Source organism: Alternaria postmessia, assembly GCF_024291825.1.
Source record: "Alternaria postmessia strain BMP 2775 chromosome Unknown scaffold_1, whole genome shotgun sequence".
NCBI lineage: Eukaryota > Fungi > Ascomycota > Dothideomycetes > Pleosporales > Pleosporaceae > Alternaria > Alternaria postmessia.
Window position 1 is genome coordinate 307,579 of NW_026260074.1, and position 13,055 is coordinate 320,633.

General features: G+C 52.1%; 3 protein-coding genes across 3 annotated transcripts; all 3 read right to left on the reverse strand.

The window, feature by feature from the left end:
* Positions 1 to 396: 396 nt before the first annotated feature.
* J4E82_000113 (uncharacterized protein) lies at positions 397 to 2,030 on the reverse strand (the record flags this gene model as incomplete). The annotated part of the gene is made up of 6 exons (XM_051726436.1): positions 397 to 564; positions 617 to 1,185; positions 1,231 to 1,411; positions 1,459 to 1,815; positions 1,873 to 1,928; positions 1,982 to 2,030. The coding sequence occupies 6 exons, from the start codon at positions 2,028 to 2,030 to the stop codon at positions 397 to 399; spliced, it is 1,380 nt and encodes a 459-aa protein (XP_051593618.1).
* A 1,111-nt stretch (positions 2,031 to 3,141) lies between these two features.
* Positions 3,142 to 4,953, reverse strand: VEL1 (velum formation- protein; the record flags this gene model as incomplete). Its single annotated transcript, XM_051726437.1, has 1 exon — positions 3,142 to 4,953. One exon carries the CDS (start codon positions 4,951 to 4,953, stop codon positions 3,142 to 3,144), a length of 1,812 nt encoding a protein of 603 aa, XP_051593619.1.
* A 6,935-nt stretch (positions 4,954 to 11,888) lies between these two features.
* On the reverse strand, positions 11,889 to 12,506 carry J4E82_000115 (uncharacterized protein; the record flags this gene model as incomplete). Its single annotated transcript, XM_051726438.1, has 2 exons — positions 11,889 to 12,345; positions 12,400 to 12,506. 2 exons carry the CDS (start codon positions 12,504 to 12,506, stop codon positions 11,889 to 11,891), a joined length of 564 nt encoding a protein of 187 aa, XP_051593620.1.
* Positions 12,507 to 13,055: the final 549 nt, after the last annotated feature.

Below are 13,055 nucleotides of genomic sequence, written 5' to 3' on the forward strand. Positions count from 1 at the left end.
TGGCGTTGAGTGAATACATTCATTCGACGAGAGGGTATTGACGTGCAAATGCGCATGTGCAAGATCGCGCTTTCACATGCCGCCCCAGTGTGAGATCTTCCCCAGGAAACCACGCGGACACAACCCTTGTTCCGCGATGGAGCGGCCCTATTCTGATTGGCGGGGAAGATGCCTCGGCTTGCATTGTTGCGTTTTCGGCGGCTTTGACCATCACGCACCAAACTAAAGAACGAGCATGCGACCTCGTACGAGATATGGGAGAGACGATTCAAGGAACAGATTACAATTAGTATAAGGAAAAAGTCCGCAAGTCCGACTGCTCTCCCGGGCATTCACAACATAGCCTTCACCTCTGCCGTATCCAACGCCTCACAGTCTAGGAATCACTAGACACTCCTAGGTGGAACCAGACAATGAAGCAGAGGGCTCAGCACTGCCAGTTTTATCCGCATTCTCCGGCTGACCCTTCTCCTGAGGCTTCGTTGCCGACTTCGAGAACGATTGTTCAAAGTCTGCGATGATGTCGTCGATGTGTTCTGTGCCGACTGAAATACGGATGAGATCCTGTACCCTGTCAGCAAGTCATAATTGTGAAGTCAAGTGACGATTTGCCTACCTCGGTTACACCAGAGTTGATCTTCTCTTCGTCGCTCAGTTGCTCGTGTGTTGTTGTCCAGGGATGGATAGCCAGCGTCTTTGAATCGCCAACATTCGCTACGTTGGAGATGAGCTTGAAGTTGTCTACAACCTGGCTACCTGCTTCACCGCCTCCTGTAACACCAAAGGATAGTACGCCTCCGAAACCACGCGGTAAGTACTTTTTCGCTAGCTCGTGTGACGGATGACTCTCGAGACCAGGATAAGATACCCAGCTTACGTTTTTGTTGCTCTCAAGCCACTTCGCCAACTTTAGTGCATTGTATGCGTGTCTCTCTGCTCGTAAGGAGAGCGTCTCCACACCAAGGAGCAGCTGTTGGGCGGCGAATGGATTGAGCGCTGCGCCCAGGTCTCGCTGGATTTCGACACGTGCTCGGATGATGAATGTAATGGCTCCAAATGTCTCCCAGAACTTCAGTCCATGGTAACCGTCTGATGGCTCGACCATTTGCGGGAAGCGCTTGCCGTGCTTACCCCAGTCGAACTTCCCGCTATCGACTATCACACCACCAATCGTAGTTCCGTGACCTGTGTATTTTAGCTTGTGCCTACCAGAGAGTCGCAAACACATACCTCCAATCCATTTCGTTGCAGAGTGCACAACAATGTCAGCACCATGGTCAATAGGCCTGCAGAAGTATCCCCCGGCGCCAAATGTGTTGTCGACAATGACAGGAATACCAGCCTCGTGCGCAATTGCTACAATCTTCTCAAAATCGGGAACATTGTATCTTGGGTTGCCAATGCTTTCAAGCTTGCATGGGTTAGCCATTGTTCAGAGAGTTCTTCGCGTAAACTTACATATATCGCCTTCGTCTTCTCATCGATAGCAGCCTTGAAGTCATCTGGTTTGTCACCATTGATGAACTTAGTCTGCACCCCCAAACGTGGGAAGAAGACCTTGAGCTGGTTGTACGTGCCTCCATACAAGTTCGAAGTCGCTATGATGTTGTCTCCAGCATGCGCCAGAGCGGCTATGGCAATGAACTGAGCAGCTTGACCGGATGCTGTTGCCAGTGCTGCCACACCACCCTCAAGCGCAGCGATACGCGCCTCGAGTACACCGACGGTGGGGTTCCCTATACGACTGTATATGTTGCCAAATTCCTTGAGGCCAAAGAGATTCGCGGCATGCGCGCTATCATTGAAGGTGTATGACTACTGATGTTAGTCCGAGACTTGTTCAAGGGGAGTCTTTGTCGGTTCACAACGTACTGTGGTCGCGTAAATAGGTACAGCACGAGAGTTCGTCGCTGGGTCTGGTTCATGGCCTGTTTCATCAATGTTAGCAGCTATGGAAAGAGAGAGACTGGAAAATGCTTACCAGCGTGCAATTGAAGCGTCTCAAAATTCTTGGACAATTTCTCGGACATTTTGAGTCCTGGTCTTCAGATTGTATATTGTCGTAATGTGTTGAGCGAAGGAGCTTCAGGCGTTCACGGTGCTGTTAGAGGTGATCGAGAGACGGAATTTGGAAAGAGGGGAGGACTAGACGATTAATTGTGCCAAAAGTCGCGTCCGTCACGTCATCCACTCCCACGCGGGTGTGGATTACATTGGTATCCAGAGCATCGTAGTAGCTTCCTACTTCGGAACTGTGCTGACAGCCACAGTCACACTCGTACCATGTTATCATTGGCTAGTGACAGGTATTCCGATGCCCTTTTGGGTATAACTTGAAAACCCTTTGTGTATCCGTTAACCCATTATGTGTAAGAGACGGCCATACTGTATGTCTCGATTGCATAGCGCACGTCCTGGTAGGACACCCAGAAATTGCGTGATCGTGTTTATCTGTTTTGGGACGCGGGGTAGGTTGGAGGGGTACTCTGGAGATGGGCCGGTTCCGGACGGACGCAAGGCTGATGAGATCCACACATGGCTAACACAAAGGCATCATAACTAGGGGTTGACAACGCACAGCGTGCCATAGATTTAGCCTACGGAATGTATCCAAACTACAAGCAACCTCCCATGTCGCATAGCCACGTATGTACTTTCTTATCCCATTATCCAGGTTCGCAACTTGGAGCCTGTGGGAAATAGAATCACGAGTTCATCAACACATGCAAGGAAAGGACAAGGCTCTCATTTTGTTGAGCTGTATGTTCTGTTCAGGACTTCCAAGCAAAATACACGGTAGGAATAATAGAGAGAAGGAAATAGAGCAAGTGATGGCTCGCTAGGGGTATGGGTAGTAAAGTGATGTTTTTGTGTAACAGGAAAATAAAAGGAAAGGTAGTGTGCAGCTCACCAGCTGACGTATGGGCAATAAAGCATTGAAAGACAAAATACAGGTGTACGATGGAAAGCTTGCCGTGACCAGATCGCGCATTCGTCGTACTCAAGGGGGTATAGATGATCAGAGCACATTAGATCCGTAACAGCACACATAACGCCGTACTCCACCAACAGATCCCTATGCAACGTACAGGCTGAAGACCATTCCTACTACGGCAACACGGCCGTCAGCAGTGAACAACTTCAGTGACCGACTGCAGGTACATGACGTTGACGTTGCGTTCCGTCCGCACGCCGATAGCTCATGGCCGCTCGGTCCATTGGCTCCTCCATGTCCGGAGAGTCGGCAGTATCGTAGGTGTAGCCGGCACCGGTCGGTTGAGGCCTGCTTCCTGCAACCATGCGTTCATTCAGGTGACGAGAATCGAAGGTGCTCGAGAAAGAACGTTTGTTGCTGGACCCGGCCGACATGGGCGGAAGACCCTGTGCCTGTGGGTTGAACTTGGGCAGAGCGTAGTTCTGGGCAGAACCGTCAGAGTTGACAGACATGGTGGCTGAGAGAGTACCGGGAGGCGATTGGTAAGAAGGCGACACAGGCTCCAGTTTGTCGGCGACAATGGGTCGCAATGATGGCAGCGCCTGGTGACTAGGCGTATGCACGGCACTAGGGGTAGATGAAGCGTACGCCTGTGGAGAAGTGTGCAGGGGTTGCAGAGGCTGCAAAGGCTGGCTCATTTGCTGCGGCCGATTGTACTGATCCATGGAGCCGTACGATTGCATCGAGTGGCTAGGTGCCGAGTATTGTTGGGTGGACGGCTGGGTCACAGACGGACGGCGGTACTCGACGGGGTGAGCATACTCGGGAGGCACCTGTTCCTGACGGGCGGGAGGCACCTGCTCATAGTGCGCCGGCTGCTGGTAGTTGGGGTATCCATACTGTTGGCTCACAGGCATTGGTGGCTGAGGCTGGTGCTGGCTCGAGTAGCTGCTGTGTTGCGGGTGCTGTGGATGTTGCGCATGTTGTGAGTATGCAGTGGAGTGTTGAGGAGACTGCATCATAGGCGCTGTTTGTGGAGCTGAGTACTGTTGCGAGTATTGGTGCTGTTGGCTTGACGCGTATGACGGCATCTGTGTGTAGGTAGGGTTCTGCGGTGGAGGCATCTGTTGCTGGTAGCTATTGCTAGCCGGGTAGCCATGTGCCATCTCTTCCATGCTCGGACGGCGTGGCGGTACCAGTGAGTGGTTGCTAGCATTGGAGACGGAGCGAGGACGGTTATCGAGAGGGGCGTTGGATGGTGGATGGTAGTTGTCGGGGGTCGCTGTTCCTCGAGCGCGATCGTAGCCACCGCCCTCCTCATCGTACTCGTCCCATTCCTTTGACGACTTGTTCTCACGGCGCCTCATCCTCACGTCGCGACGGATGCGGACGCGACAGCCCTGCTCGGCGACCTGGCGGCTCAAAGCAGTGCTCTCGGAGAGACCAGGAAACTTCTTAGCGGAGAAGACGGTGAAGGGTGCCGACTTGACCTCAGCACGGTGAGTGACAAAGTGGTTGCCATCGTAGATGACGTCTGGGTCGCCGGGATCCAGGTCCTTGACCTCTGCCAGATTCTCGAACAGTGCAAAGCTCAAGCGGTACTTGCCCTCGTGGCGAACCGACAGGTCGGGGAAGATGAAGTAGCCGGCAGGTGTGGGGCGCTCGAGGTAGGCCATGCCCGCAACTGGGGTACCGGTGAGGACGGGGAAGCTGGGGCCCGCCGAAGACTGGCTGCGTCCGGCTGCGATGGGGCGCGCGTTCTCCAAGCTGGCGTGGAGGAAGAAGTTGGCATTGTAGGCGAAGGTGATTTCCTGGTCGTTCTCGAAGACGCGGAGCTCGACAATTGGGGGAGGGTCAACTGGACGGCGATCGGCACTCGACTTTGCGCCGCTACCACAGGCACGCGCGCGCTCGGGCTGCTGGATTACCTGCAGGTTGTAGCGGATCTGGCGGCCATCCTTGGTGGTGCGGATGAACTGAGACTTGGTCTCGTTGCTGACAGCAATCGTGTTCATCATGGATGCTGCGTCTCTATGGCGAGTCAGTATGCCGCGTGGTAGCAGAGTTGGGGCGAGTCGATCTCAGGGACTACCTCGCTCCACCCACCAGAAAGGCGCACTTACGTCGGCAACCACACAATTGGTACTCTGGGTTGGGTAGGCTTGAACAGCAAATGCGCTCTTCTCAACCACGGTATGCACGCAATCTGGCCTTGTCAGCACATGTCTCTGACACTGACTGCCATGAGCGCATCTCGTGGATGCCGCAGGGCCACGTCCGCATCGCTGGCTGACGCGTGTCCGGACTGTCGGCATCCCAAGAACACGGACAGGACGGCATGGGAAAACTTACCAACAGAGATGCGAGAGCACTGTCAAAATAATGCGCAAAGCGACAGGTCCGACGAAATAGTAGTTTCCAAGATGGGGGCGCGAGGAGACGAGCTGTCTTCTGTGCTGCGGCGGTCGATGGCTGGTGGTGCTGAGAGGGACGGGTGCTGGGGGGCCAGAAGAGAGGCGACGGCGAGGCTGGCACGTCTTATCCAAAGTAATCTATGAGCGAAAGTATCCTCCTACACGGGTCGCAACTCAATGATCCACCAGTCGTCGGAAGCCGCAATTGCAATGAGGGTGCAAGAGTCGGCGATGGATATGTGAAGAATGGGGAGAGCTGAGGGCACGCGGCTATGAGAGGGGACGGCTGGGAGGCCCACTCGATCAGGCTCATCTGCACCTGGGCACTGACAGTATTAGCCGAACTGGAGCGAACAAAGGGAGTTTAGTCTGCTGTAGATAGCGTGCAACCCATGAATGCTCCGCGGACGCCTCGCGCGCCCACTTGCAGCCTCTGCAGCTCTAGCAGCCAGAAGGGCATGGCGCAGTGCATTCTCGACAGAACCATGGCTCGCTGGATGCATACTTGCTCAGGCCCTTGGACAAGACTTCTCTCCACACCTTCTCTCTCTGCATGCACTGCATACGCCATCCACCAGAAGATGGCTGAGAGGCACCGCCATGACTCGTACGCCTCGAAGCGAGCACCAGGCGGGAATCGAAACATATTGGCCCGCGGCTTACCAAAGTTAAACTAACTAGGTGAGCGGCCCACCGATCACACGGTTCCAGCTCACACACCCGGGTCGTCGATGAACAGCACCAGTGTCGTTCCATCACATCTTTCTGGGAGCCCTGGCGCGCTGGGTAGACACCGAGGCAAACGGCATTGCCGTACTACGGAATCTTCCCAGCGCCACTGCTGGTTGCCTTCACGCTTCCCACCATGCTAATTCCAAGCGACGCTCAGCTGCGACGCCACGTCTGGGTTCAGAGCCGGTTTCTGTGGTAGGTCCGCTGGTGTATGGGGGATGCATGATACCACGGGAGATACCGCGAAATGCCAAGAACGTGCCGTGTGACGAAGCTGGCGCGCACAGCAGATTGAAATGGCCTGACGGATGCCCATCATCCGCACATCCATGTCAATGTACAGGTCCATCATCTCTCCATCGTTTTCCAGCGCCGAGTGTTTGTTTTTGCCTGATTGCTGACCGCCCCCATGAACGGTTCTCTAGCGGTGCTTTTTCATGCGACCGCTGCTGACAGACTGCCGACTGGAAAGCTGGAAACCAATGGCCAGCGAGGCGGATTCCAGCAACAAGCAATGGGCAAGAAACGGCCCACTCCCAAAGGATCATCGTGGCTGATTTGCCCCTGCTGCCCTTCTGCTGGATTGCGCCAAGTGGGATCCTTTACCCGTCGTTCCAGCCACCTTGATTCGCCCACTTTACCATCGGAAGCATGCAGCCCCAGTTTTCTTGTATCTCTCAACGGCTGGGATGCGCACTCTCCCGTTGAAGCCTCCCCCAGGGCCTGGGGCGATCAGATCCGCTTCACATTGTTGTCAACATCGTGAGCCCTCTGCAGTTTTGTCAAACCATTGTGGTAGCAGGACTCTGTCCTCGAATGTCCATGTCTAGCTTAATCCTGTGGCGATCACGTACCGCCGAATCATGCATGAGACCACCCGCTTTATCCGCCGCTGGAGCGACTCACAAAAGTAACATGCCATTAGAGTTTGCGGAAGGCGGAGGTTTCACCCTTCATTGATTGGGAGCCGCGAACCCACCACGCGCACATGTCAAACGCTCTGCTGGATGGAGGAGTGTCGCACTTAGGCTCCGACAAATCCTCCGGAGCTTAACCTGGCTGGACACAGCATCGTCTTTTGGTCTTCGCGCTCGACCCTGATGGACCTTGTTGATGAAACTCTGGTCGGATACTTTCAATAGTTTGGCTGTCTGGTCATGTCGGTCTGCCGCCCGTTACGTCTAAAGCGGTCGTCCCCGTACCCAAGGAGCAAGAAACGCTTGCAGGCCGGCATCGTCCCTGGATACCCTGGGCAACTCTGCACTGTCCCACTATAACTCACAAGAGTAGCCGCGTTATGGCCACAGTCGTACATGATTTGCAGCCTCTCGCGACTCTTCCTGCAAAGTATCTTCAGCCAGCTTGACCTGTCACTGTGCCCGCTACGAACAGCGCTTTGATCGCCCGAGGTCTGGATGTCCCACTCGTTTCACCTCAATAAAACTGCAGCCTTGCCAAATGGGCTGCATCCATGCCATCTCCATAACACGGAAATATCGCACGGACTTGCATACCTTGAATTACGCTTCGCAACGCCTATCGCGCAAAGCGTGATAGCACAGTACACCACAACTCCAGGCTGGGTGCATGCCTGTGGCTGACGTCTACGCTCCACTGTTCCCACCTCCTCTTGGTTGCACTATCACGATGTCAGACCACGTCTTATTAAATCCAACGCTCCTGAAGGTACTGCAGAGCCACGTTGCTCTAGACTATCCAATAGACGCGACAAGGCTCAAATAGTTGCCATAGGCCCAGCCAGCTCGACAACTGAACGCCTTCTGAACACGAATGTCACACTGAGGACAGCCACGCCATGACCCTGGGTCATCTTGATCAGTCTACCGCAGGCACGGCCTTGGCCTTAGATACCCATCTTTCCAATGGCCCGGCCCTAGGGATAGCCACCATGCACTCAAATTACCACACATGACGACCATCCTGCGTTCGAGTGGCCTGATAACAATAACCACGTACCTTTTCGTCCATGGCAACATACATGATATTCCACAGGGCTTGCTGTCTGCAATGCGATGGCATGCTGCACGCTCCTTCCGCTCTCTTTCGATGAGATCGGAGTGTACATCAAGCACCGAACGGCTTGAAATAGATCTACATGTGCATTACTGAAGGGCGGCTCCCGCCTTCTGGAAGCCACTGTCCTTCTAGAAGAACTCATCTGATCGGTAAAAGCATGCGGGTGTGGAGGGCCTGTTGGTACGTTGGCACCCTTACTTAATGCGGGAGGTTCAGCGGCTGCAGACGTTAGGTCCAGCGGCATTTTTGACGACTGCATATATACGAGGCTTGAAATAGAAGTGCGGATGCAGATCGTTTGTTGGTATCTGGTGCGCGCTGGTCAATCAGCGTCATAGGGAGTGTAGGGCGCTAACATGAATCACGGTCCTGTCTATCTGTTCGTAACAGCAGCCCCTCATGGCGACTGAGAACATTCCAACATCTGAACCCTGCTCCATGGGTAGGGCACAGTATACCACTTGACCTAGGATGGACAAGATAGATTATTCGGGTTTTACACAGCCGCGTCCGCAAACACAATGGTATGCAACACTGATAATACGGATAGTATCGGTCGTCAACCTTACATTCCGCCTTAAGAAGGGTAGGTATACGTCACCTTACGCGTCAACTTACCTGATTACGGTAGTAGTCTCGGTTCTGTGCCAAGTCAGCTCGCTTCTATCTGGCCACACGATCTGTAGTTGCGGCTCCTCATCGTCTATATTTGTGTTCAGACTCGACACGTTCAGTTCGTCAATACCGTGGAGTACTCATGACTTCAGCCGTCTCATTGTAATTTGTCTTGGTCTTAGTTTGTTGGTGCTCGACGGTCGGAATACGATATTTTTCATGCAGTTCTTTACCGGTACCAGCTGCCGTGGCCGTTGACTCCAAGTAACAGGATTCATGGATCCTGTTTCAAGTGATAGTCACATGCGAGGCATTGGTCAAAGAGCTTCACCTCGTGTACTTCGCTCTTTCGTAATTTAAGACTGGAAAGGATAGTGGCAATTTGCTTCGGAGGCTACATCTTTGCATGCTTTGGTCGACCTAGTAGATTATCATTTCATTCCCCACAGAGAAGAACTTGATGAACTTCGACCACACCACCTCTACGGCACTTTCCCATTCTACAACTTTCAAAGAATGGGATATCAGCCTTCGCTATTACCACAAGGTTTCCATTAGCTTCTTCTGAGTTCTACTGCTAGTCAGTCTCAATGCTTGTTGCTCACAGTGGTTTTGACGTACTGACCTTCTTCCACGATAATCAAGTCAAGCCACTCGGTCATAGGCAGGCACCATTTTCACATCCTCCTACGCACCAAATGAAAGAAGAAACAGAGTTGGTCTTGCAGTCCACTGACACATTCTTGCGGACACCAGACCATGGTTCGGGGTACACCGTACAGTAGCGTCCTTCACAGGTAGGTGCTGGTGCTGCAACTGCACTGGTGGCGGCGAGCGTTAAGATCGTGAAAGTAAAGCTAAGGAGCTTCATGATGAGGTCGTATGTCTTTGAAGATGTGAAGATTGTAGATTTAACGATTAGAATATAAGAAGAGACGGATGAGAATGGGAGAAAAAGTACGTGAGAAGCTTTATATACTTCTCTTAGTGCCATCCAGGCAAGCAGGCATTTCCTACTACCGGCCGCCCATTCCATGTGTTAACGACTCAATAGTACATTCTGTATCGTTGATTATGCATGTATGTGCATAATAACACACCGTTCACACGCGTTGCGTGCGGCGTCATGGTCCTTCAGGTGTAATCGACACGAAGGGACACCTCGCGCATCGCCCCTGATACGCCAGTATGTCGTAGCCCTCTTTGATACACGGTAGACACGCAATTCGATAGTGGATCATGAGATCTAGACTACCATCTAGCCGTCTTCTTCTTATTCAACGAGTTAAAGCGATGCGGCACAGGTGGTCCCTAAACACGTCCGGTGGACGACAGTAGCGCTTAGTTCCCGAGTATACGGTCACAAGTCTTCTTCTGGACCATACAGTCTACAGAAAAGTCCTTCAATCGATCTTTGGTGTGAAGTGTGGGCGAGAGAGTCAGCGGTTCGGACGCAAATTCCCCTTGCATAATGCGACACGTACCTTCCACCACTTGTAAATCATCACGACAGCTAAGATACGACAACAACCGCTTGACACGGAAAGAGAAAGAAAGTCGGGTTCTAACGCGTATTGCTATGTACTGAGAAAGTCCCTGCTCTCTGGTGAATAATTACGCATATTGATCATCTTTCAAAACCTGCATGTGACACTTGTTCTGTCATACTCTGTCCCTATGTCCCTCCATCGTTGTTCTCCGGTGGACATTTTACCTCATAAGGAAGATGATCTCCACCTTCAAAAGTGTTCCCAGCTACCTCCCTCTCATATGATTTGCTATTCTTCACTCACTAATTTCTTTGAATCTCCTCATCAACCCATCCCCGATACTTAAAACCGTCTCTCAACATTTCTTGCCTATCCAATACCTCCTTCTCGTTGTCCTTGTTACACTCCTCCATTACGCGATAACTCGCTTCTTTCTCCCTCAATCCAATGCCCCACCCCTCCACCATCGCGTCTTCGAATCTAAACTCCCCCCTCCCCTTCCTCTTAACAAACATTTGCGTAGCCTTCTCACGCCCAACATCCCATCCGTCCACATCCTTGTTTGCTAAAACCCAACTCGTTCCGTCTTCTCCCCTGTCTTCGTCTTGTGTTTCGATCCGTTCTGTTGCCCGCGGTTCCGACAAGATTTCTTGCATGCGCTCGCGAAACGTTGCACCGGATACAAGATTGGGAGCGAAAGCTGTTGTGGGTTGATTGGGTGCGGGAGGAAATGTGGAAGGTGGGTTTGTTGGGAGAGAGGCTTGGTGGATGAGACCTGTGTGGTTGGGTTTATGGACTGGTTGTGTTGGTGTTGTAAGATTGATGAAGATGTGGGAGATGCAGGAGAATGCCATTATTGTGAGTTTCACTTTCGTCTTCAGAGTCGTGCTTGATTGTGTGGATTGGTTTTTCCTAACGAGAAAATCGGTCTTGGAGTATGGTAAGATAACGTGTGGCTTGCCTCAAACTTGGTGTCTTTTCATGAACGATAGCAGGATATGTGCAACGAATGTAACCCTAGATGTTATTTTGATCATCTTCATTTATAAGGATGCTTGTTTGTCGAATAATGGCCGGACTTTGTTCCTTATCGATGCGCCTGAGACTTTCTCATTGTCAACACACGAGACAAGACACATGTTAGTTGTGGAGAGCGAAACACACTTCGTTTTGTCTTCAGGGAGCTACGTCTAAGCCCCAGCCAAAACATTCATAGGCAAATTATTATTTCAAAGAAAGAAGGTATGTTTGCTCTACGATCACACCTCAAAATCCAGTTTCCGTTTGGCCCATATGGGTGAACGTCTCGGAGGAAGCACAACTGCGGGACTCATCATCAACAATGTGACAAGAACTATGCTGAAGCGCACGATTTGGCTGACTCTCGAGTATGCTTTAGCAATCGACATGAGTCAATAGTAGAATAGTATAAGATATAGATTTAATCCAAGTCATCACGTATAGCAATAGACCGAATCTTAATTTTTAACACAGAAGTTTTTATCGTTCGATTCAGAGACAGGATATCGTCGTGAGTACCCGGTATCTTATTATGTACAGTGAAGTCATGTAGTCAGGATATGATGATCCGTCACATGTATATCCGCTCATTTGAAGGCTTGGATGCATTCAAAGGTCAACAAAACTGTCCAGGCTAATCCGCGCTTACAGGAAGTAAGCGGCAGCACCGAGAACAGCAGCAACCTTGCCAGCGCCAAGAGCGACAGCGGCGTTAGAGGTTTGCTCAGGGAGAGCGCTGGAGGTACCAGCGGCAGATTCAGCAGCGTCACCACTGGCAGTGACGGTAGCAGTACCAGAGACAGTCTCGGCGGGGGCAGTGGTGGGCTCAGCAACGCCAGCAGGGCAGTGCCAGTGATCACCGTGGGGCTCGCAAGTGCTGGCGGTGGCTTCATGGTCGTGGTCGTCCTCATCGTCGTGGCTGTGGGATGCGGATGCAGTGACCAGGGCAGATCCAGAAGTGACAACGGTGAGGGTAGTTGAAGCGATGGTAGAGGCAGGGGTAGAAGCAGCTGTATCCTCAGCAGCCTCCTCAGCAGAATGAGAAGCGAGTTGCTCTGGGGTAGGAGGGGTAGTAGGCTCTGGAACGCCGTCGGCGCAGTGCCTGAATGCTGTCAGTTTGAATCTGTAAAACATATATATGTTCATGTCTCCTTACCAGTGGTCGCCGTGAGGCTCACAATCACCACCGGCAGTCACAGATACAGTGTCCTGTGCCACAACGGCGGTAGCCGCAGCGAGGAGAGCAATTACTGAGAACCTCATATCGATGGATTTGTAGAAATGACCGTAGATATCTTGTCGAGCTGGGTGCGCGGTAACGAGAGTGCTACGAGGACTTGAATAGAATGTTTCGTGAGAGGCAGTAGGGTAAAGAACTCAAGCTGGTACTTCCGGGCTGAAGTTTTTGTATTCCTTACCTTTGGGTTGCTGCATCATAGCATACACCTACATGTCTGGGCACCGAGCCAAGGCGGCGGATTGACTTGGCGGTGGACATTGCGGTACTCAGTTTCCGTAACAGAAGGCAAAAACTTGCGCCGCAAGGTAGTTGATTGGTACTAAACAATCCTGAGTAGGCGTATTTACCGAGTGTGACGCTGGAGTAGTGTGCAAGAGCCTGTTGGGGGTGGCCCTGATGCTTGGCACATGGGATGTGGATGCGGTAGTGGAGTTGGTGTTTACCAAACAGGCAAACTGTCCGGTCAGTCATTCACGATGCGAAGAAGAGACTTCGGAAATAGGTAGATATCTGCTCATGTCGGCTTGAAATCGTATGAATGTCCCAGTATAGAGCACGAAGATGGTTGGTAC